Source organism: Bos taurus, chromosome 17 (genome assembly GCF_002263795.3).
Source record: "Bos taurus isolate L1 Dominette 01449 registration number 42190680 breed Hereford chromosome 17, ARS-UCD2.0, whole genome shotgun sequence".
NCBI classification, from domain to species: Eukaryota; Metazoa; Chordata; class Mammalia; order Artiodactyla; family Bovidae; genus Bos; species Bos taurus.
In genome coordinates this window covers 35,377,869-35,403,434 of record NC_037344.1, presented here as the reverse complement: position 1 = coordinate 35,403,434, position 25,566 = coordinate 35,377,869, and the positions used below count along the sequence as shown (strand labels likewise).

The following is a 25,566-nucleotide window of genomic DNA, read 5'->3' as shown; positions in this document are numbered from 1 at the left end:
CTTAGTTTGCATTTTTAAATTGTAGCATTTGCTGTTACTCTCAACCTAGGCATGGTGTGTAATGCTGTCTAGACCAGCCAAGAGTGAATATTCTCATTATAGTCTAAGTAAATTATTTATTAATGCCTTAATATCCAAATGCCAAGAGTATGTAGTGAGTTTTAAAGACATATGCAAAAGGAAGATAATTTAACCTGAGTTTTTAAAAATGATTACATAAATCACATTTTCTGCTCCTTAGTACATAAGTAATGCTATACTCAGTAAAACTTTATTTTCAGGAAACACAATGGCCTCTGATATGTTATCTGAACACCCCTTGTTATCTGAGCCATCATCTGTGAGTTTCTATAACTGGATGTCAAATGCTGTGGGTAACCGAGGAAGTGTGGTACAGGAGTCTCCTGTCACAAAATCAGGACACAATAGTCTCCCAACAGGTATTGAGCTATCATGTTATTTTACTTAACTGTCTAAGGGGTGCATGTAAAGTTTTAGTAAATCCTATTTTTCAAAGGATGGTTAAAAATATCTCAAAGGTTTAAGTTTACCATGTAGTTGAAATCGTCCCATTTACCTTTGATAATATTGCAGTTGAGAGAGTCATAAGCAGTAGCTCAGTGTTCTTGTGGAAAGGAAAATATGTCAAATGTGAGATATATAATTTAAAAAGTTTAAAATTTCCATTTAATGTGTCTGGTTTAATTTTCAAAGTACCAAAAGGAGATAAATGAAAAAATGCAAAGTATAATGATGATATCATGTACCTACAATATAGAAAATACTTTCAGCTTATCCAGAGTCCTCTGCAGAGTAATAACAAACATTTTTCTCTGGTGGCTTAGAAGGTAAAAACCCGCCTCCAATGCAGGAGACCTGTGTTCAGTCCCTGGGTTGGGAAGATCCATTGGAGGAGGGCATGACAACCCACTCCAGTATTCTTGCCTTGGAGAATCCCCAAGGAGAGAGGAGCCTGATAGGCTACAGTCCATGGGGTCGCAAAGACTCGAACATAATAGAGCAACTAAGAACAGCAGTACATACTCTTTATAGTTACTTAAATATTTAATTAAATTTAAGAAGTACTAAAAGCAATAAAGGAAGATTCTTGCCCTCAAGGAGGGAAACAAATAAGGAAAATTTATTAATTTTAAAGGGGTCTTTATCTTCCCTTGTGGCTCAGATGGTAAAGTGTCTGCCTACAATGCGGGAGACCCGGGTTCGATCCCTGGGTCGGGAAGTTCCCCTGGAGAAGGAAATGGCACCCCACTCCAGTATTCTTGCCTGAAAAAACCCCATGGATGGAGGAGCCCGGTAGGCTACAGTCCATGAGGTCGCAAAGAGTCAGGCACGACTGAGCGACTTCACTTCACTTTATAAGTAGCGGGAAAACAGGCAGAGAATTCACAAAGAAATACTGGTGGCTATTTCCAATAACATAAATGGAGTCAGTCCTTTCCTATCGTTTTCTATTTTTCTCTTATTTTTCCAAATTTCCTATATGTATGTATTATTTTATTGTGAAAGTGTGTATATATATTTTAAAAGAATATGTGAAGTAGCCTTTGTTCCTAGTTACTTTGGGCAGCTGAAATTAATCTGTGTAACATCTATTTGGATCACTTTTAAATTCTATTCAGACAAAAATATGAAATTATGAAAAGTGACTGATAAATGACTACTCAGTACGTTTTATTTTTTGGCCATTGTGTGGACCACATTTGAATCTGCAACCAATTCTAATTCTGACTCTAGACGTGCAGACATGTACTAATTTCTAGTATTGGCCCTTGATTGAAGGAGATAGAAGGCTGGTTCTTCCACCAGCTCTCAGCACTTTCCTGCAGCTAATCTCACTACTACAGAGTTTAAATTTCAGGAGAGCCTAAAGGAACATTTTGTCTCTATCACAAATCCTTTGCCTGACAAGTTAACAGATAACAGAGTACAGAAGAAAGAAGTAGTGCCATTTTATTTTTGTTTTACCTTGAGAAATAATAGTTAGGAAGAAAATTAGATGTGGGGATTCTGTGACACTTGTGTTTTTTGCCATATAACCGTGCTCCTATCTATAATCTTGTTCCTCTGTGCAAAGCTAATGGGATATCAAATGCTTTTCAAAGTTCTTCCAGCCCTATAGTTTTATATTTTAGACTGACTGGCTCTAATACATACTTCATGTATGAAGATGAGTGATATTATTCTGAAAATACAGTTTAATTTCACTTTTTACTAGGGTCTGTAAAATAACCTGAAAATGTGGTTTTTTGCCTTCTCAATTTAAATGGTCTGGTAATACAATTATAATACAAGCTTCATAAGTTTACTTTGCTGTATCCCTTTATGTTCTTTTCATTTCCCAAGAATTTAGAATTTATTTTTGAATACTTACTCTTTTAGGTGTTGCACCCAATCTTCCTACAATACCCTCAGCCTCAGATTTCAACACTGTCTTGTCTAGTGACCAGAATACTTTGGACGGGACACATTCTCAGCATAGCACTAGTCAGGATGATGTGGCAGGTGTAGAAGAAGCCAACCAAGGTTTTCCTGCTGTACAGCTTGCTGATGCTCAGGTGAGCCACTCCATTTTTCCCTAACTATAGTGACTGTGTATTAGGCGGTACTTAGCAGTTGGAACCATCAAGTGTGTGCACCGTGGAATTCCATTGAAAATCTTTTTCCTTGCCTATCTGCCTAAAGCCTTCATGTAAAAAGGAGGAGCCTTTAAAAAGTACATGCTGCTGCTGCTGCTGCTTCTGCTAAATCGCTTCAGTCATGTCCGACTCTATGCGACCCCATAGACAGCAGCCCACCAGACTCCTTCATCCCTGGGATTCTCCAGGCAAGAACACTGGAGTGGGTTGCCATTTCCTTCCCCAATGCAGGAAAGTGAAAAGTGAAAGTGAAGTCGCCCAGTCCTTTCCGGCTCTTAGCGACCCCAGGGACTGCAGCCTACCAGGCTCCTCCGTCCATGGGATTTTCCAGGCAAAAGTACATAGGTTAATTATAAATACAAATTAAACATATATAGATATTCATTAAACTGAAGAATGGTGTATAGTTAGTCTGCCTCATACAGCAACATTCTTGTTATTGGGGATAGAGACTGGCTAAATAATAGGAGTAGAAAGTTAAGTTTAATCATTTCCTACAGTTTTAAGTGCTCTGTGAAGGCTTGAGTGAGCAACGCAGAGGCATTGAAGATTTTAGAACAGAGGAATAAAGTGCCTGGAATTGTACATGTGGAAGTATTGTATAGGTAGCGATGTGTTAAGTGGATTGAAATGGAGAACTAGAGATGAAAAGATGAGTTAATGAAATAGCTCATGGAAGTGGTAATGAAACTAATGGAACTCTTAGCTTAGGTGGGCATGCCTTTGATAAGGTAAAAGAGAAATACAGTGGAGGTCTTATTTAATTGACTAAATGTAGGGAGTGGAGAACAAAATTCCCCAAGGCAAATGGGAGAGTGGGAGATGGGTATTTAAAAGTGCTGTCTTTTCAGGATGAAGGAGGCCTGAGCGTATTTTTTATTTAGGACGAATTAAGAGAGTTCTACTAAAAAAAAAAAAAAAATGGCAAACTGATAGAGAAAGATTCAGAGAAGGATGAGAAGTGTTGGAATTTAGAGTCCTTTATAGAGAGAAAGAACTTTTTGACATAAAATGTACTTTTTCTCCTAAGAATGTTTGGGAAGGCAGTATGGACAATTCATAACTGTACTGGTTAGTTTGCAGATTTACAGCCTCAGTTTTCTATCACAGTAGGAGGTGACTTACATTAAGAAATGTGTCAGGCACTTTTAAACTTTTTTGAGATTTATTTCTTCAATACCTTGGAGTTGATTTTAGGGATTCTTTCACTTTTTTTTTTTTTTTTAAGAAAAAAATAATTTTTTTTTGTTTCGGCCTGGATAAACATTCATGGTATTTATTAGCATCCAATACACATTATTAGAGACAACTATACTATTTTACATATAAGACTCTAAAATTGACCAGAGACAGTAATATTAAGTAATACAATAAAAAACTAGGTAAGGTGATTTAAATATATGTAAAGGTTGGAGTGAAATTGAAAGAGAGCTCACCACAGATCCACAGAAGGATTACCAAATACTGCTGAGAGTCTAGTTATTTAGAACCTCTTGTTGTCCTTATTAGCTTAGCTATAGGAGAGGAAGAGGATTAATCCAAAGCAGATGTAGCAAGACAAGTCTTGGAAGTTGCTGAAAAGGAGTTTAAGGTAAGATTATGAGAGAAAAAGGAAGTCACCTAACTTTGGAATTAAAGCATTGGTTATTTCTGTGGCCAGAGAAGCCTTTTAGGATGGTAATCTGGGATGGGAAAAGGAAAGAACTAAAATGACTGGTGGGTTTGCACGATTAACTAAGGGGCGTACAGATAACAAAGATTAGGAAAGATGGAGGATGGCTTGAACCTTGAAGAATGTTTCCTTTGGGATGAAAGAGCAAATCCAAGAAAGAGTAAACCCAAGAAAGCGTATGCCAAGCAAATATACAAGGGAGAGAAAAATTCTCCCTAAATTTCCAGTGTAGAGTGAATTGTCTGAATTCTGTCATTCTAGACCTTCAGGCCTTCACAGGAGTAGTAGCCTATCTTCCCAAGCACAAACAAATGAGGTGACATAAAGACAAGTGAAAATGTAGACTGGAGTCTCACTGCAAAAATGGCACACCTCCATTTTGATAGATTTTTTTTAGGCTTCAGGAAAAGAGAATGTGTGGTGAAAAAGAGTTAGAAAGGAGTCAATGAATCAGTTTAGAATGTAGAAGAAGGAAAAGGAACCATGAGCAGAGAATGAGTAGTCAAGATTATTATTACTGATCTACTATGAATACATAGAGTTGCTTTTATTTGGGTTAGCACTCAGTGACTATGAGGTTCAGTTAACTAGGGACTTAGCCAGAATGATGTATTTCCACAGCATATATGATACTTAAAATGTAAAAGTTCTTTGTCAGCAAATGTTAAATGACTTTTGCAACCAAGGGATGCCATTTAAAAGTAGATCAGCTATTAAAAATACAACATATAAAATGTTTTTATATTAACAGAGGAGATTGATAAGCTCTTTTCTGAACCTTTTATAGCAGGTATTTATGGAAACACAGTAGATATTCATGCCTTTTTTAAAACAAGAAGTAGAATGCTTTAAACTAATTTTATTTTCCTTGTACTTTCACTCAAGCACAATCAAGGAACTTTGTGTTTATGATTAATTTGAAGATGGGTGGCACATAGTCGGTGCTCAAAAATACTAAGTTTTAAGTAAAATTAGAACATATTTATTATACAAGGCCTATTTTCCCCTTCACATTATAGTAATAATATGTACTGAGATAATATGTAAGAAAAATAGCCACAATAAATGTTGAATTATAAATTGAGCTAATATAAATGTGTTATATCTTTTAGGTTGTTTTCAAACCTCTTCTGAGTCATACAGGGATCCAGTCACAGGATGCAATGCCACTCTGCTACCGAATGTACTTCGGAGAACACCTTTCATTTTCAGGGACTTTGGACTGCCTTAGAGCAGATATTGTGGATTCAGACACGGCCAAAGAGAGAAAAGGCAAAAGAGCAAGAAGGTGTCTTGCATTATTATTGGTTATATGTAAAAATTTGTACAAAAGTTGTAATATCTGCTTTTTAACTTTGCTTTCTTCTAGTGCTTTATGTGGAAGTAATTTTAATAGCCTAAGGAAAAGATAACTTCCGCTTAACAGAAATAGTAGCCACGTTTTCTTAATAATTTGTTGATTTTATCACTAGGTTGTGAGACCTATTTTTTGGTATATTTTTGTAAGATGTTAGTACATGTATGTTGTTGTTTAATTGCTGAGTCGTGTCTCTTTTGCGACCCCATGAACCATAGCCTTCCAGGGTCCTTGTCCATGGCATTTCCCAGGCACAAATACTGGAGTGAGTTGCCATTTCCTTCTCTGGGGGATCTTTTCGACCCAGGAATTGAACTCATGACTTCTGCATTGGCAGGTGGAATCTTTACCAGTGAGCCACCAGGGAAGCCATGAAAATTACATGTATCAGGGTCAGCCAAAGCACATATATTGATACATATACTTTATTTACTGTTGTAGTACTATTTTATGATCTTATGGATTAATTTTATATACTATTCTTAGAATTTATTCCTGACCTCCTTTCTAAGTTGACTTGTAGCAGGTAGTATTTTCCATTAAGAACAGAGTAGATGTCATGTTGAGAGTATAGCTTTGTCTTTCTGACAGTAGTATGGTACCATAACAGTAACCAGGCAAGCTGAAACACTGCAGAAGTGACCTTAATGATTATTAAGATTAATGGGGAAAATTACCTTTGTTTTGTGACCTGGAAAAATATTTCTCAAAATATTAGTCTTTTACTGTTTATTATACATGTATAGGAAAATGAAAAATATAATAAAACTGATATTTTGTGCATACAGTTTAAAACATTAGAAACATTTGAGAATTAAAATGTTTTCTTTTTTAAAAACTAGAGGGTAGTTTGTATAGTCCTTATCTGCTTGCATCATAGTAGCTTACAACACAGGAGGAGCATCTTTTCTGTGCTTTGGCAAATGTCATACTCCATTCTAAGCAGTTTCCAGTGTTTTACCTTTGCACTTTCAGTGTTGTAATATGTCTTCACTAGTTCTTTTCAGCCCCCATCACTTTCTTTGGGATAGCTTCATCCCTTTTGTCACGACCACATCTTCTTTGTGCCAGTAAGTTTGCCTTCTCTGAGTTCCATGAGCTGCATATCTAGAGTTTCTAGATGGAAGTGCCAACATTTTCATACTCAGTTGTTTTCTTTTATAACTCCATTAACTTTTTAAAAATTTATTTTTATTGAGTTAATGTTGATTTATAACATTATATATATATATATATAAAAATAATGTGTACAACATTCTGTTTCTATTCTTGTATACACAACAGCATGCTTGCTACCAAAAGATTAGTTTCCTTTTGTCATCATACATTTGAGTTCCCTTACTCGTTTTGTTCTCTCCTCCCTTACCTCAGCCCGTACCTCTCTGGTAACCACTACTCTGTTCTTTCTATCTGTGCGTGTGTTTTGTTTGGTTTGGTTATTTATCTTATTATTTGTTTTTTATATTTCGCATGTAAGTGAAATCATACTGTATTTGTCTTTCTTTTTGACTTATTTCACTTAGCATAATACCATCAGGTTCCACCCATGTTGCAGAGGACAAGGACTTCATCTTTTGTTATGCTGAGTAGTAGTCTATGTGTGTGTGCACTTGTGTGTCTATATTTTCTTCATCCATTCATCCATTGGTGGGCTCTTAAGTTGTTTTCATATCTTGGCCATTGTAAATAATGCTGTGATGAATATAGAGGTACATATATATCTTTTAGAATTAGTGTTTTTGTATTCTTTGGAAAAACACCCAGAAGTAAGAAAACTGGATCATAAGGTAGTTCTAATCTTAATTTTTGGAGGAATCTCTATATACTGTATCCCATAGTGGTATATCAATTTATATTTCCCACCAACAGTATATGAGAATCCTTTTTCTCCACATCCTTGCCCACACTTGTTATTTCTCACGTTTTTGATGATAGCTGTTCTAACATATATAAGGTGATATCTCATCATGGTTTTGCTTTATATTTCTCTAATAATTAATGATGTTGAAAATCTTTTCTCATGTGCCTGCTGGCCATCTGTATGTCTTCTCTGGAAAGATACCCATCTATGACTGAGTGACTAACACATACCACCCATTTTTAATCGTTTTTTAAATTACTGAGTTGTATATAAGTGTGATTTTGACTCGACGTAGAATAAGATCAAGAAAGAAGACTTAAGGCCTAGTTTCCAACTTGTAAAAATAAGAAGTGTGTTGACTTAGAACATACTTCATCTTGGAGATTATTTTGCTAACAAGTTAATAAAAACTATTATTCTGGGGAAAAAGAAAAACAACCTTGTCGTTTTCTTTTTTTTCCACATTTTTAGGCAAGGCCATGTGAATCTTCCTCCACTTGAGTTCAAACCGGCATTGATGTTGGAAACCTTTAGCATCAGCGCTGTTGTAATGGAAAAATCCGTGTGCACCCCTCAGAACTCTACCAATGCTCTTTCTTTTCATGATCTCAATAAGCGTTATTATAATACTTTTCACTGCAACTTTACTATTTCCTGTCAGTCAATAAGCCAGCATGTAGATATGGCTTTAGTTCGTCTCATTCATCAATTTAGTACGATGATAGATGACATCAAAGCAACTCAGACTGACATTAAACTTAGCAGATATACAGCTGGATCAGCTTCCCCAACACCTACTTTCAAAACCAGAAAACACCGGGATTTCCGCTCATCCGACTTCAGCCGCAGTTCTAGGGGAAGTCTTAACGGTGGCAATAGAGTAAATAATACAAAGAACAAGCGGACCAACAACGAGAATAACAAAAAGGAGTCTCGAAACAAAAATTCATTAGGAAGATCTGAAAGAAGAACTTCAAAAGTGTCTAGGAAAGGTTCAAAAGATGTGGTGGATCATATGACTATCCACATGGATGACTCTGATTCAATTACAGTATCAGAACAAAGCGAGCCTTCAGCCGAGTGCTGGCAGAATATGTATAAATTGCTTAACTTCTATTCACTTATCTCTGATCCAACAGGAATACTGGAAAAATCTTCAGAAACATTTGGACCAGCAGGTAATGGATATTTTTATATTTAAAAAATCTGTTTAGAACAACAATAATGCTAAAAAAAAAAAAAGGTTATTCACCATGTATTCTTGTTGTTGTAAGAACTGGATAATTGAATGCATAGAATTGGCAGTCACCCAAGGAGAGAGAATAGTGATGGTGATCAGATATTCTACTGCCCCTTTTCCCATCCTTTCTAACTTTTACACAGTCAGCTCTTAAAGAATTCAGACAGACCTGCTTTCAAATACCTGAGTCTCCTATTTATTTTCAAATATGACCGTGGGAAAATGGTGGAAATTTTCAAAAATTATTTTGGTGGAGAAGAGGACAAAGAAGGCTAGTTTGGAGTGTAAAGGAAAGAAAAACAAGGTAGCATCCTTCCATTTTGCAGTATCTAAGCCCACATATTTCCATTTACTTAAAGGAGTTCGGAGCCCTACAGAGCCGACATGTAAAGTTGTGTTTGAGAATGAACAAGACAATACTAGTGTGACTAAGAGGAAACGTAGTTTGGTAACTGCTGAACCTCAGCATGTTACTCTGATAGTGTTTGGGATTGGCATGGTGAACCGCACACACCTGGAGGCAGACATTGGTGGGCTAACAATGGAATCGGAACTGAAGAGGATTCATGGCAGTTTTACACTTAAGGAAAAAATGAAAGGTATGATGACATCCTGATACCGGGGTGCCACTTTTCTGAAGAAAGCCAATGCCATGTCTCATAAATTCCTACGTGGTGATTTTTCTTCAGAAAATGGAACTTCCCATTTATATGGATCAAGAGTGCTAGTGTATATAGTTTTTTTTCCTATTCTTAATGGTTTAAAATTTTTCTAAATATTTTGTGCTACTAGTTCTGAGATTTAAAATGTCATTGGACTATTTAATGGCATTAGGCTCTTTAATGCATGAATGGCATGGTAAACTACATATTTTGCATTATTCCAGTTTTGACACATAACACATATGTATATGTGAATGGATAGAAAAACCTTCAAGGAAATTTTTTTTTAATTTGTTCTGGAATAGTTTAAATTTCATTGTACCTTTAAAATTATCTTTTCTCACTGAATATATTATGGATGAAATGAAATTTTAATATGAAGTGCAACTAAATTTCCAGAATTCATAGTTGGTTTTGTTTCTTTTTTCACATTTTAAGATGTTTTACATCAAAAGATGACTGAGACATGTGCCACTGCTCATATTGGTGGGGTTAATATTGTGCTGCTTGAAGGGATTACACCAAATATACAGTAAGTGTGTTGTCTTTTTAATTATTAAAGTTGTTTGTTATAGTATTATAGGAAACTTAAAATTCATTGGATGAATCCTGTACCTAGTAAGACTTGAGATTTATATAATATTGACAGATACTGTGCTTCTATCACTAAGAATATCACCAAATGAATTTTTTTTCAGAAAAATTATTTGCTCCCTTTATAAAATTGGTTTACTGCCAGTCCTGCCACCCTAAAAAACTGACTGCCAGTACATTTTAAGATTGTGTAACAGGAGAAATGATTACAGTGTAGATTTCAGTTAAACATATAAGATGCAAGAGCTCACATAACTCATTTAAGTAAAACAAAATTATAATCAGAAAATAGTCTCTTGATTTTACTAACTAATCATTGCCCAGTATTCATGCTGGATTTCAAAACTTCATCTTGCCATTTTTTCATTTAAATAATTTAACAATAAAGCCTATGACACCCTCCTCATAGTATAAATAAGCTTTCTACAGTGAGTATACCATTCCATATTGCTTTCTTTTGACTCTTTGCTCTCACCTTTTCAATGTTCTTTTTGTGTATCTGTCCAAAATTGTTCTAATAATAATTACCTTTACACATGATATTTAGATCACTAATTAGTTATCAATACATTTAACCATTCACTTTGCTCATACACTTGGGAATATATACCTTCATTCCTAACTTCCTTTCAGTGGAACAGTTTTATGCTATAACTCAAATTGTATTTTGATAATTTAGTCAGATTTTGAGAATTTGCTCATTTTTAGTAACTAGTTAATGTCCTACTATTGTCCCTTAAAGCAACTATCATGCTAAATACTGACACAATAGAGGATCTAGTTCAATGTTATAAAAATTAAATATTAGTCAAAAATTGACTCATTACAGGTCTATTCATGACATTTCATACATGGGTAATATGATGACTGTCTTGGGGAACATTTCCTGAAATGGATGTGTAAATCTTGCTGGGGCAGTTATGACTTGTATATCTAGAACCAAAGAGTGTATTTCATTATAGCTGCTTAAATGGTCCCGATCACATTTCCTAAGCTGGCTTTCTAAAGACCAGAAATTCCAGTAGTTGTGAGATAAGATATTTTCTGACTATTCAGAATGGGAGGAAGGGTATTATTATATAATAATTACAGTCTAAAGGAGCATCTATTGTGGACCTGGAACCTCATATACATTATTTAATCCTCACTACAATCCTATTAACTGGGGCGGTTTTATCCCCACTGTTAATAAATAAATCGAGATTCAGAAAGATCAGAGTGTTTTCCTAAAATGCTTCAAGTCATACAGTCAGTAAGAAGAGGTGCCTGAATCTCCACACCTTCTCCCTCACTATGATGCTTCAAAGAAAGTCACCACAGACTTAGGTTTCATGATTCCTTTGTTGACTCTGAATTTAAAGTATCATGGTTACTTTAACCTATTCAGAAGTACAACAAATTTCTTTAAATGTCTCCTGTGTTTTATTTACTCCATTCTCTCAATACTCTTATCTGCATTAGCTAAGAGAAGGCTTCAAATAGTCTCTAAATTTGCAAAACATATTTATAAAATACTTTTTAAAATATTAGTTGATATTTTTTTGTCTCTAAAAAAAGAGGTCAAGCCAAGATCCCTTAACTTTTTCATTAAAAAAATAAAACTGTATTTATTACTTGCTACCAAACTCTAATAGTATTGATAAGACTTTCTGGATTTATTCTTTGGGTTTTCATTTCTAGTTTCAATTAAAAGAAAATGAAATTTCAAAAAAGTTGAAAAAGTTCTTCGAGTGAAAATTTTTAAAATGGGAAATAAAAGCTTTCCAGATGATTAGTCATATTGTAACTAATTTATGCATGAATGTTTATTTGCTTCCTTTTTGTTTTCCTGCTTTCTCTTGAATCTTCATCTGTAGACTGGAGGATTTTCCTACATCTCCTACAAGCACAGCCAAACAAGAGTTTCTGTATGTCATTATTATTCTTTTCATGGACTTTGTGATTAACATTGTATTGGATAGTTTTAGAGATAAAATATTAATATTTAGATTATCTGCATGGCTGTGAATTATGTAGTTAGTTATTATTTTGTGGCTTTAATATAGATCCTTTCATAGATTATACAGTTTGCTAATATTCATGGAAAACACACAGGTAAGAACTGCCTTTTTGGTAATTCATACCTTCTTTTATTGTTGAAATATTCAAAATTATAGTTGTATGTTGCTTTGAGCTCTTTTAAGACCTGTTAATATTAAAATTTATATTATCACAAATCCTCATTAATATTGGTTGTGATAATAGAAGCTGAAATTTTTAACTTTGCAAGTGAGTTGACAGGTTTGCAAAACTAATTATTAAAACACTAATATATGAAAATATCTACATTGCTCATCCTTCTAATTCTGTCTGTAATATGTAGAGAGTTTGCTCTATTGTCAAATTTTATATGTGTCTTTTATACTGTATATACTTTAATATTTTTGATTGGCTTGGTTTTACCTATGTATATCTGATATTTTGTGGTAGTGAGCTCTACCAAGCATTACGTATAAATATTTGTGATGTAAATCTTAACCACCATGACAATTTAGTATGTTACTTAGCACTGATTATTTATTTGAACATTTTCTATAAAATTCAAGTATGCTGAATAAATTTAGTTGAATCTGCATATTTTGTTCCAGGCTAGTAAGATTATCAATAACTGGTGAGATTTATTTCACTGTGTATTGATAATAGGCCATAGACAAAATATCATCAATTAAGAACCCTTTTTTGGGATTATCTGTGATCTATATCACTTTATCAGCCAACTAAAGTACTAATAAAGAATAAATGCACTAATACTAAATTAGAAAATTGATTGTTTTTTGGAAACCACTCTTCCATATTAATATCATGTTAAAAGGTATAGGAAAAAATAGCGATTTCCACTTTAGTATTTGTAATAGCTAAAGAAGATTTATTGTTTCTTTTTTTATCACTGAGTTCTCTGGATGTATAACAAAAAAATAAGCATGGCTTTAGAAAGGATGCTTTTTAATGACTGAAGATCACATCTTCATCCACTCAACTAACTAGGTTTCTAGGTTACAAATTATTGTCTGCACACTATGTTAGGTCTTAAAGATTGAACAGTAAGCAAATGAGAGGTAGTTCCTGTCATAATATCACTTTATAGGCCTACTCCCTTCTTTTTCAGGCCTTCCTGCTAGGAGAGTTAACATATAAAGTACAATTGCCAAATACGAAAGACAGTTCCAGTGATTTTTAATAGATAACTAGACAATATGTGATCATAACACTCTCTGTCCCCACTGTAGAGATTTTCAGGCAAAACTGAGTTGAGGCAGGCAGCATGGGTCAGGGTGCCTTCCTTTTCCTGCCCCTAAAGTTTGGGCCTGAATGGTCAAGGAAGTAGGGTGGAGATAGAGATAATGAGGACCTAAATTAAATCCTCAAATTCTTAACCTGCATGGATAAGCGTGGCTGGTCTACCTATAAGGCCCTATTGTCTGGACACAGGAAGAAAAAGAAGATGAGGAAAACTTGCCTCATTAGACACTGTGGTCATTATAACTTAGGTTCAGAGTGCATCTAGCAGAACTTTGTCAAATAGACCAGCATTGTCAATGAATTCTCAAACCAAACTTCTTGGTCACTTGCTGTGAACTTTTTGCATATATGTGGCATGCCTGGCATGCTACAGGTTTTTATAGTCATCTGTTTAAAAAGACTTTGACCACTTCTTTCCTGTGTAAAAGTTTACTACATGTTTTATGATATAGATTAAGGCACGGCTCTTTTAAGAGTTAAAATAGAGTTATGAATAGTTAATTCATTTGGCAGCTTGTAAATTGTTTAATTCCACATTCTGGGTCTCCTTACATCTTTAACACGTACAGTATGACAAGAGTTAATCAGATTCTCTGCAGTGTGTGGTTCAGTTTGATCAGTTTAGAACTATCCTATTGTCTAGCTCCAAGAAACATTACTCACACTATAGTCATGGGCATCATTTATGTAGCCTCCAGTGTGAATGATGCCCTCTGGAGTTGGGCAACACAGAGTCCTTGAAGTTCTTAACATCACAGTTTCCACTGGTAATACCACAGATCTGCAGTAGCAAAGTAGTCAGCACTTTCTATTCTGACATTTGGTGTATAATTGAAAATCAAGGGTTGTGTATAGGCTACTATAATCAAAAGTAACATTTAAGGAGACTTCTATAGATTATAAAGTAAAATAGTAAGATGGGTGTAGAATTTCTTGACTGTCATGATGACAAGACTTCTTTGTAAATTTATGCTTAGTTTTATTCAATGCTGCTAAGTCGCTTCAGTTGTGTCCGACTCTGTGTGACCCCATAGACAGCAGCCCACCAGGCTCCCCCATCCCTGGGAGTCTCCAGGCAAGAACACTGGAGTGGGTTGCCATTTCCTTCTCCAATGCATGAAAGTGAAAAGTAAAAGTGAAGTCGCTCAGTCGTGTCCGACTCTTAGCGACTCCATGGACTGCAGCCTACCAGGCTCCTCCGTCCATGAGATTTTCCAGGCAAGAGTATTGGAGTGGGGTGCCATTGCCTTCTCCAAGTTTTATTCAATAAGTGAATGCTATTCACAAGTATAAAGTCCTTTGAATTTTAGCATCATCTAAGTGTTTTGTCTTATGTTGAAATTGATTTTAAAATGGAATCATTTTATTATTAGAATAGTTAAGATTCAAAATTCAGTAACTAGTCAGCATTCTAAAATCTACCATCATTCTGGTTAGAACAGTTCCATAGATTACTTTTTTCCTTTCTCTAATCAGTGATAGTCTTTGAAAGTGGTTTCCTTTGAAGAAGAAGGCAGATATAGTTCTGTAGTAAACATTTTTGAAGTTAGTATAATACCTGGATTTCACTATCTGTAAATAATCAAAACTTCTGATAGAACCACTCTTAACGCTTCTCAAGATTTGTTCTAATATAAGTTAAATGTAATGCATTGATTCCTTAGGTCCTTGAGACTATAAATAAATTGTCAATGAATCCTTTGTAGCCTAAGTAGAGATAAATATATGTGAACTGATCCGTAGTTGATATGAAATTTGCACTTTGTGTGTTTTGCTTAATCTGTTGTCAAGTATCCTTTGCCCATTTGAAAGATAACATTTATGTTAAGCTTTCAATTTATGACAGGGCCTTTAGTGGTGTAGTTCATTGACATGAACCTTTCTGTTGTATGTGTCAAGACTGCTTCAGCGTGACTTTTACATACATGATTTTTACAACATGCTATCTGTGGAATCTCACAGTTGTAGTGTTGAGTCATTCTTCTGCTGTACTTCTTTCTGCTCATTTATTTCACAAAATTCAGTGAGTGTCTGCCATGTTCAAAGCATTGTTCTAGGTATTGGAAGGAAAAAACAAGAAACCAAGAAAGACAGTATTTCTATTTTATATTTGTACCCGTAAAACTTACCAATTTTTAACTAAGTAGTAGTTACTCTTTATGAATTGGACTTCTATCATTTCTTTGCCACTCACTGAAAATAAAAAAAATGGAAAATGCAAGTTGAATTTCATCTTTCTCATTAATTTCTTTTAGCTTATTAGCTGATTATAAGATTAATTTCTTTGACTGATTAGATTTTAAGAGGTATAATGGTGTTTTTCTTCCTTTTGAAGTTCAGTCTATATTTTCTTAGTGGTTGTAGAGATGCCTGAAATAAGTTGAAGAAAAATGGAGTTCTGAATGGGGAAAAATAAAAATGGAATTTTGTGTTGTATATGTGTAATATGTCAGTGTTCATTCTCTTCCGTATAAGCACAAAGATATATTCTTCTGGAAACTCTTTATTAAAGAAATAGAATAATATTCCATACAAACAATAAAATGTATGTCAGTATTTTTAGAAGATATTGTTTCTTCAGTATGATTTAAATGCATGGAAAATCTTATTTACTTCAATAAATGATTTAAAAGCATTTGTCTTGCTCTCAAAATACATTTTCAAAATTTCTCTTTATTTGACCATATTTTAATGATCTTCCTTCTCTATTAATAGAACTGTAGTGAAATGTAGTATTGCCAAGTCCCAAGCCCTCTACAGTGCCCAGAGGGGATTGAAGACTAACAATGCCGCCGTGTTCAAAGTAGGAGCTATCAGCATCAATATTCCCCAGCACCCTGCCACCTTGCACAGCATGATGGTTCGAAGTTCTCACCAACTATCTAAGCAGATCTCAGATCTCATCAGACAGCCTTCTACAGCGTAAGTTATTTATTCAAGTTTTGTGATTCTGTATAGTATTTCATGTCATTTTTTGCTGTGTTAACAGTAGTTTGGAGGAAGACAGAGGTTACATTTAGAGTAGTGACTTATGGATAGTGGGGCGAGTGAAAAATAGCTAAACATGATTGTGGAAGAATCATATTGAAGTGTGTGTATTATTGAAGTAGTGTGTTACAGATGCAATTGTCAATCTTTCATATTACATCAGTAAAGCTTAGGAGAGCCTAAGGATTAGTGGACATTATAAAGGGGTACTACTAAAAGGCAAACTGAAAAATTCTAGGACTATAACAATCTTTATTTCCTTTAATTTCATAGAAATTTGTGACTACATAGATTTATAAAGTTGCAGGGCCATTCTTATGTCTCGTGCATGGTTTTGTGCTGTCCTTCATATGAAATTCTTGTACATGGTTCAAGGAAGGATTTGATAGTACTATTTACATATTTTAAAAGGCAGTGAATGGGACTTCTGCAGAGTAACCTTTAGCCAGGGTTTGTACTGCTGAGCTCTTTTCCTGGTCTCCAAAGCTGTAACTAATGAATAACTAATAAAAATTTAAGTAAAAGGTAAAAGTTTGCCTTGTTACATTTCCTTTTTTCCTAGTCTATAAGGCAGAAAGACATTAGTGTGTTTTTTGATGGTGGCTTAAAGCAGTGATTTTTTTTTCCAGTTTGTTCTGTCTAGATCTTTAAATTCTGATGTAGTATTAATTCATGTCTAGTTGATTAAGTAGTAATAACTCACATGTTTTTCCTGTCACTGGAATATGAAATCCAGAATGTATATATGAGCCTTAGTTATAAAATTCTCTAAGGAATTTTTTCTTATTAGAATGTATTGGCAAACAGAGTGGAGTAGTTAGAAAAAAAAAAAAAGACTTGAGTCAAACTACATGTGTGCTCAGTCTCTAAGCCATGACCAATTCTTTGCAGATACAATCTTATAGCCTGCCAGGGTCCTTCTGTCCATGGCATTTTCCAGGCAAGAACACTGAAGTGGGTTGCCATTTCCTTCTCCAGGAGATCTTCCCAACCCAGGGATTGAACTCACATCTCCTGCACTGGCAGGCGAGTTCTTTACCACTGAGCCACCAGGGAAGCCCAGGGTCAGACTGATTGAATTAAAAACTGATTTTACAAATTCATAGTTATGCTTCCTCATTAGTAAAATGAAGATAATAGTACCTACTCACAGGATTTTTGTTAGATGAATAAATGATATGAAATGTACAAGGCACTAAGAATAGTACCTGGCACATAGGAAGCACTCAAATAACTATTATTTGTTTTTGTTGATGTTAGTTATTATTATTCATAGTGGTAGTAATAATAGTGGCAAGTAATAGTATTGTATCAACAGAATTGCATGATGGTTAAGTCACAGAATCTGGAATCAGACAAACTTCTGGTTTCACATTAATGATATGAATGATCTTCGGACAGCCTTAACATCCAGTTTATATTGTTACTACTTGATTACTTTTCCAGATCATTTTTCAGTGGGTGTTTGAGGAAGACTTAATATGATCTGGTATTGGAAAGAAAATGTGTTCACAGTTCATTTTTTCTGTTTTTCATTGAGAATTCCAATTTTATACAATTTTTATTTTTTATACAATTTAAATCTTAGTAGCTGTTCTGTTTGTGTCCCTTTTTCACCTTTTAAACTTTCTTTTTGCTTTATAGCCCACAGCCTGTAAAAGAAGATATTGCAACCCCCCTACCTTCTGAAAAAACCCCAACAAGTGTTAATCAAACTCCTATTGAAACAAATGAATTTCCTCAACTACCAGAAGGTTTAGAGAAGAAGCCTATTGTCCTTAAGTTCAGTGCCATGTTAGATGGTATAGCCATTGGAGCAGCACTTTTACCATCTCTGAAAGCAGAATACAAGATGGGACGAATGAGAAGCCACGGAATGACAGGTAACACTGAAGTTTGAATTCATTCTTAAAATGTATTAGTGGTTTTGAGTATTAGTAATATTTTGGTGAAAGGCAAATTTGGTTTTATAGAATTATATTAAAATTTAAATCATTTTAATCAAAACACTTTTAAATTTCATTAACAGTGTTTTTCATTCAGTCAAGTGAAAATAGCAACACACTTCATTGAGTGACATCATGGACCCTGTTTTCATTCGAAGTCTTTAGAGTTATCCGCTATTTAGAGACCATTTCCAATTTAAGTTGAATACATTTTTACATCTGTTAGGTTCCTATAGCCTGAATTGGTTTATTTTCACATTGAGTACGTTTAGCTTTAATCAGAGGTTGTGTTTTGTGATCCTTACATATCCTCTCCAAAAGTCACTTCGCTGTTGTATTTTTTTTCTGAAATGTATCCTATTTTTCAATCTGTTAAAATATTTTTCTCTTATTCTATTGACATTATAAATTACATTAGTAGTTTAAAAACATATATACACATATGTGAGTTCAGTTCAGTTCAGTCGTTTAGTCATGTCCGACTCTTTGCGACCCCATGGACTGCAGCACGCCAGGCCTCCATGTCCATTACCAACTCACAGTGCTTACTCAGACTCATGTCCATAGACTTGATGATGCCATCCAACCATCTCTTCCTTTGTCTACATCTTCTCCTCCTGCCTTCAATCTTTCCCAGCATCAGGGTCTTTTCCTATGAGTCATTTCTTCACATCAGGTGGCCAAAGTATTGGAGTTTCAGCCTCAGCATCAGTCCTTCCAATGAATATTCAGGACTGATTTCCTTTAGGATGAACTGCTTGGATCTCCTTGCAGTCCAAGGACTCTCAAGAACCTTCTCCGACACCATAGTTCAAAAGCATCAATTCTTTGGTGCTCAGCTTTCTTTGTATTCCAACTCTCACATCCATACATGACTACTGGAAAAACCATAGGTTTGACTAGACAGACCTTTGTTGGCAAAGTAATGTCTCTGCTTTTGAATATGCTGTCTAGGTTGGTCTTAGCTTTTCTTCCAAGGAACAAGCGTCTTTTAATTTTATGGCTGCAATCACCATCTGCAGTGATTTTGGAGCCCAAGAAAATAAAGTCTGTCACTGTTTCCATTGTTTCCCTATCTATTTGCCATAGATGGCAAAGTGATGGGACCGGATGCCATGACTTAGTTTTTTGAATGTTGAGTTTTAAGCCAACTTTTTCACTCTCCTGTTTCACTTTCATCAAGAGGCTCTTTAGTTCTTCACTTTCTGCCATAAGGATGGTGTCTTCTGCATATCTGAGGTTATTGATACTTTTCCCGGCAATCTTGATTCCAGCTTGTGCTTCATCCAGCCCAGCATTTCTCATAATTTACTCTGCATATAGGTACATATGGTACCTGGTAAATAACCAGGGTGACAGTATACAGCTTTGATGTATTTCTTTCCCTACTTGGATCCAGTCTGTTGTTCCATGTCTGGTTCTAACTGTTGCTTCTTGACCTCTATACAGATTTCTCTGGAGGCAGGTCAGGTGGTCTGGTATTCCCATCTCTTCCAGAATTTTCCACAGTTTGTTGTGATCCACACAGTCAGAGGCTTTGGTGTAGTCAATAAAGCAGAAATAGATGTTTTTCTGGAACTCTTGCTTTTTTGATGATCCAAAAGATGTTGGCAATTTGATCTCTGGTTCCTCTGCCTTTTCTAAAACCAGCTTGAACATCTGGAAGTTCATGGTTCACATACTGTTAAAGCCTGGATTGGAGAATTTTGAGCATTATTTTGCTCGTGTGTGAAATGAGTGCAATTGTGCAGTAGTTTGGACATTCTTTGGCATTACCTTTCTTTGGGATTGGAATGAAAACTGACCTTTTCCAGTCCTGTGGCCACTGCTGAGTTTTCCAAATTTGCTGGCATATTGAGTGCAGCACTTTCACAGCATCATCTTTCAGGATTTGAAATAGCTCAACTGGAATTCCATCACCTCCACTAGTTTTGTTCTTATAGTGATGCTTCGTAAGGCCCACTTTACTTTTCATTCCAGGATGTCTGGGTCTAGAGAGTGATCATACCATCGTGGTTATCTGGGTCATGAAGATCTTTTTTGTATAGTTCTTTTGTGTATTTTTGCCACCTCTTCTTAATATCTTCTGCTTCTGTTAGCATACCATTTCTGTCCTTTATTGAGTACATCTTTGCATGAAATGTTACATACCATTTCTGTCCTTTATTGTGTACATCTTTGCATGAAATGTTCCCTTGGTATCTCTGATTTTCTTGAAGAGATCTCTAGTCTTTCCCATTCTGTTGTTTTCCTCTAGTTCTTTGCATTGATCACTGAGGAAGGCTTTCTTATCTCTCCTTGCTGTTCTTTGGAACCCTACATTCAAATGGGTATATCTTTCCTTTTCTCCTTTGCCTTTTGTGTCTTTTCTTTTCTCAGCTATTTGTAAGACCTTCTTAGACAATCACTTTGCCTTTTTGCATTTCTTTTTCTTGGGGATGCTCTTGATCACTACCTCCTGTACAGTGTCACAAACCTCGGTCCATAGTTCTTCAGGCACTCTGTTTATCAGATCTAATCCCTTGAATCCATTTGTCACTTCAACTGTGTGTAAGGGATTTGATTTAGGTCATACCTGAATGGTCTACTAGTTTTCCCCTACTTTGTTCAATTTAAGTCTGAATTTGGCAATAAGGATTTGTGAATAAATGTATGTATGTATTTATATATATATGTGTGTATATATATAGTGTGTATGTATTGTATTTATTCCTGGCCACAGATCTTGATTTTAATAAAGTTTCTGCTACTCTTTAATTTCCTCATAAGGAATTGGGGAAATTTGGCCTGAATAATGGTTTAGGTTGTATATTTATAATTGAACAACTACATGCCAAATTGTTGATTTAAGTGTTTAGAACCAGCAGTAAACTGAAACTCATGCCATATCCTTATTTGGAATATGTTCCCATTATTAATTATTGTTAAAGTCAAAGAAACATGCGATTATATAATTTTATACTTAATGTTTTCAGTAAGTATAAGTTAATTGATTTGACAGTTTCTCTGTTTCCTTCCATACCAAATCAGGATCAGGAGGCAAATTATCAACTGCTAACTGTTCTCTGTGAAGAAAACATTGTGTGGAATAGTGCTTTCTGTTTTTTTGTTTTGTTTTTGCACTTAGTGAATTTCTGTTGTTTTAACTCTTGTAATAAGGGCAGTTTCTTTTCTACCTTCTGTGAAATTAAAAACATTTTTAAGTGTTCCTCTAGCACCAATGCTGCACACCTATTAGGCTTAATAAGTGATACTTGCTGGCTTAATAATACTGGCTGACTGTTTATAGTAACCATTTGTTGTTATTCAGTTACTAAGTCATGTCTGACTCTTTGTTACCCCATAGACTGCAGCACGCAAGGCTCCCCTGTGCTTCACTATTTCCCGGGGTTTGCTCAGATTCATATCCACTGGAGTTGGTGATCTTTTCTAATCATCTCATCCTCTGCTGCCCCGTTCTCCTTTTGCCTTCAATCTTTCCTAGCATTAGGGTCTTTTCCAATGAGTCAGCTTTTTTCAGGTGGCCAAAGTATTGGGGCTACATATATTTAAAAACAGGAAAATTTTCTAAGCAAATTTAAAGTATCCTTCTCATATCTTTAATCATAGGTTTTGGGAAATGCCTACTTTTTTCATACTCACCATTTATTGGACATAGTAAGTAATGAAATGAGTGAATGAGCACCTGAACAACAAAAATAATTTCTCTTTTTTTCTTACAGGTGCACAGACCAGGTTTACATTTGAGCTGCCAAATCATAGACTGCGTTTTACTTCAAAAGTTTCTGCCACAGATATGTCAACCATTCCTCCTTCTGCCAGTCTTAACCTTCCTCCGGTTACTATGTCAGGGAAATATATAATGGAAGAGCATGATAGTTACTCAGATCAAGTGTGGAGTATAGATGAACTGCCTTCTAAGCAAGGGTACTATTTACAGGGAAATTATCTACGTTGTGTGGCAGAAGTAAGTTCACTTTTAAATTTTCTTATTCTTTGTAATTTAGGAGCCTTTGGGATTTAGGTGTACCAAAATATGTAGTGATCCAAATTTTTGGGAGAAATCATCAAATCATTTATTGCTACAGAATTTTGTGCTGTGTCTGGTGGGAGTGTGTGTATGTGTACAGGTGTCTCTCTCCTTATAGTTTTATTTAAACATTTTTTTCTTGTTTTAGTCATCTTTGGATTCATATTTATTATATTGGTTGCCACATGCATCTCTGCAGTATTTTCATTATTCTTTTGATTATAAAAAAGCTAATAGTATTTAACATTGGTCAGGTGCTGCATGTGCACTGACTTGTACAGTTCTTAAATCAGCTCTTTGAGATAGATATTTTATTCTCATTTATAAGTAGAGAAACTCAACCTTTAGGGTGCTTACGTGATTCATCTAGGTATACATACTTATTAACAATATAAAGGTCACACAGAGAGAAAAAATAATTATAAGCACATTCACAGACTAGTTTCTGTACTAGGGCAAGTTGAAAACAAGCGTACCTGAGTCCATCGTTATTTTTTCCCTTTATATCTGTACAATTAGCACAAGTTTAAAAAGCATTTGGGTATATTTTTCATTTGATTCATGGTAAGTAGGTCATTTGTTACTGTCCTAATTTGTTACAGTAGAAAATTGAATTTAAAAAGATTAAATGACTTTCCCTAAGTCCCCCAGCTATCAACTGAGAGATGCTTGAATCAAAGGCATGCTTGTCCCTCAGCTTACTTTGTCAGAAAAAACTGCAGCCTTCTCAGAAATCAATTTGACAACTATTTGTTTTATAAATTTTATTCTCTAGAATCTGAAGCATCTATAAGAATGCTCTTTGGCTTCTTTCTAGAAATATTGCAGCTTGTAGGATATAGCTAAGTCTGGTTTGCCTTCTTTAGACTCTGCTTGTCCTAGAACCTCTCATGTACAACATGCTAGAAGTCTAATATTTACTTACTAAAAAGTAGATTATAAAGGCTATTTCATTTGTGCTTTCTACTTCTGAAAAATAAGTGTCCCAAACTCTAGTTTAGCAATACTATTATTAATATTTCATTTGACAGAAAGTAAAGCAAATTCAATCCAGTATATTGCATAATTCCTTATTAATGTTAGCTATTATAAAGATATAAAGTTTATAATTGGGACAGAATACCATCCTAAATTTACTGAGAATGCAGTTAACTACAAACATTTGAAAGAGTCTAAAGTTGGATCTCTCTGAGAGTTGCCCATTTTACTATGGCCTGAAATAGACACATGTGAAAATCATCTTTACCCATCTGATACTACTCTGTCCACAATGAAAGTGCAACTTAGACTTTATGTGACTTCTCATTTAAGAAAAGACTGCTTACATGTATTTTGCACTTAACTTTTGATCAACATATGAACACTATCAAAGTGACAAATGTTGAAGCATTTCCCTTACTCATAAAGATGCTTCGATTCATTGTAAATAAGCTCGAATCCAATTAAGCCCTGATTTCTATTTAGTCTATTAGTTAATTGTTGTCAGAAATTCTCTATACTAATCATGGGACATGCATTATAGTAAAGCTGAGTTTAGTATATCTGATTTGCTAATTCAGCTTCATGTAAGCTAATATAAGTTTCATGAGAACCATAATTTTGTTGTTTTTATTCACAGTTGTATCCTTAGCATCTAATGCAATACGCAGAGTAGATGGTCAATAAATATTTGAATGAGTAAAAACATTTTCTTTCACTTATACTGGCCCATTGTTCTAACACTAAAACAGTGGCCATTAAAAATAAATATTACTCTGCATAATCAGTATTGAAATTAACAGGTTGCATAGTTAAAGTATAATTTTCATTCATTTTCAAAAGATTTCTCTTACCTTATTGTCTACTGTTATTTTTTTAAAATAAGGAGAAATGGTGTCTAACAATGTCAGGCCAGTAGAATATTAAGGAATCTGAGTATTTTGACCCTTCATCAGTATATTAATTTAAAGTATCATGTAAGTAATTGTTCTTCCTCACAGTTTGGGATGACTTACGTGAGATATCTTTAAGATTAATATAGTCAATATGTAATCTAATATTCTGATTTTGTTTGGCAGGTTGGTTCATTTGAACATAATCTTACAACTGATCTTCTAAATCACCTGGTATTTGTACAGAAAGTATTCATGAAGGAAGTTAATGAAGTAATACAAAAAGTTTCTGGTAAGATGATCTGCTACCTTACAATATAGAACATTCTCACTGGCTATAGGATGGTCCACGTACCAGTAATATAAGTATTGATTCTGTCATTTAGATAAAATTATTAACTTCCTAAAAACTCTGTATTCCTTTTATGGCTTTCTCACCTACAGATGCTCCTGCTTATTACTTTTTTTATGTGTAATATATACATTTACAATTTATTTACTGTAAACTATACAAAGCTCCCTATGCTTCCCTTCCAAAAAAAAAAAAAACCAGCTTAGAGTGTGTCTGTTAATTAACTAATCTTAATCATTGTGGACAGAATTTATTTATTTATTTATTTATTTATTTTTTTGGACAGAATTTAGATCAGTTTTAAGATTTTGATTTTAATCTACATCAGATGGTGACTATATGCTGGCTACATGGTAAATTGTCTGTAGCAACCCTTATTATATTTTTGCTGTTTCTCAAGAGTCAATTACAAGTAACCTTCTTAATCCCTATTTTACATTTTAACAGGAAATATATGTCTTATTTAAAAATGTTTATTTGATTTTTAATTCACAAGATAGAGTATTAAGAGGAATTAGGGTGGAAAACAAGTTAACTGTATAACAGTTCTTGAGGCTGAATATTTCCAAAGTGAATATAAATAATCATTTTAAAATAATAGTTAAGCTTCACCAATAAAATGGCATCAAGAGGTGAGTCCTCCATTGTTGATAAATAAATTAATTCATTTTACAAATTTATTAAGTATCTATTCAATTATATTTGTGATGAGTTCTCTGAATGACAAGAAGAGGGTGCTGTGTCTATGCCAAAGGAAAAACTAACATATTCTAAGGAATCAGAAAAGGCTTCACACAAAGGAAGTCATATTCAAAACCTCACAAGTGAAGTCTCATTTGGCAAGAAAGGAGAGAGAAGATTCAGGCAGAGCTTATGGGCCAGTATTTGATAAGGCTTTGAAGGAGGACAGAACATGGATTAGGAAATTGAATTACATGGATAAGGAAATCGAATTATGTATAGCAACTGTGTGTGCAAGAGATTTTCCTGGTTCTCCTGGGTTGATTCTGCTTGTGTCTGAAGTTAGGAAGCTACTTAATGGTCACACTGATGAGGC

General features: G+C 34.6%; 1 protein-coding gene across 7 annotated transcripts in view; it reads left to right on the top strand.

Annotated features, from left to right (window-relative positions):
• The window catches only part of BLTP1 (bridge-like lipid transfer protein family member 1), a 202,692-nt gene that overhangs the window by 120,471 nt on the left and 56,655 nt on the right, over window positions 1-25,566 (top strand). For 6 of the 7 annotated variants that reach the window (XM_024977605.2, XM_024977604.2, XM_024977603.2 and 3 more), the window contains exons 44-54: window positions 282-440; window positions 2,401-2,576; window positions 5,442-5,617; window positions 8,019-8,725; window positions 9,147-9,386; window positions 9,888-9,981; window positions 11,900-11,950; window positions 16,038-16,244; window positions 17,955-18,193; window positions 21,979-22,223; window positions 24,344-24,449. In XM_024977605.2, coding sequence (XP_024833373.1) covers window positions 282-440; window positions 2,401-2,576; window positions 5,442-5,617; window positions 8,019-8,725; window positions 9,147-9,386; window positions 9,888-9,981; window positions 11,900-11,950; window positions 16,038-16,244; window positions 17,955-18,193; window positions 21,979-22,223; window positions 24,344-24,449 — 2,400 coding nt within the window. The remainder of the gene's footprint in view (window positions 1-281; window positions 441-2,400; window positions 2,577-5,441; window positions 5,618-8,018; window positions 8,726-9,146; window positions 9,387-9,887; window positions 9,982-11,899; window positions 11,951-16,037; window positions 16,245-17,954; window positions 18,194-21,978; window positions 22,224-24,343; window positions 24,450-25,566) is intronic. The other variant, XM_024977600.2, reaches the window with a different exon arrangement.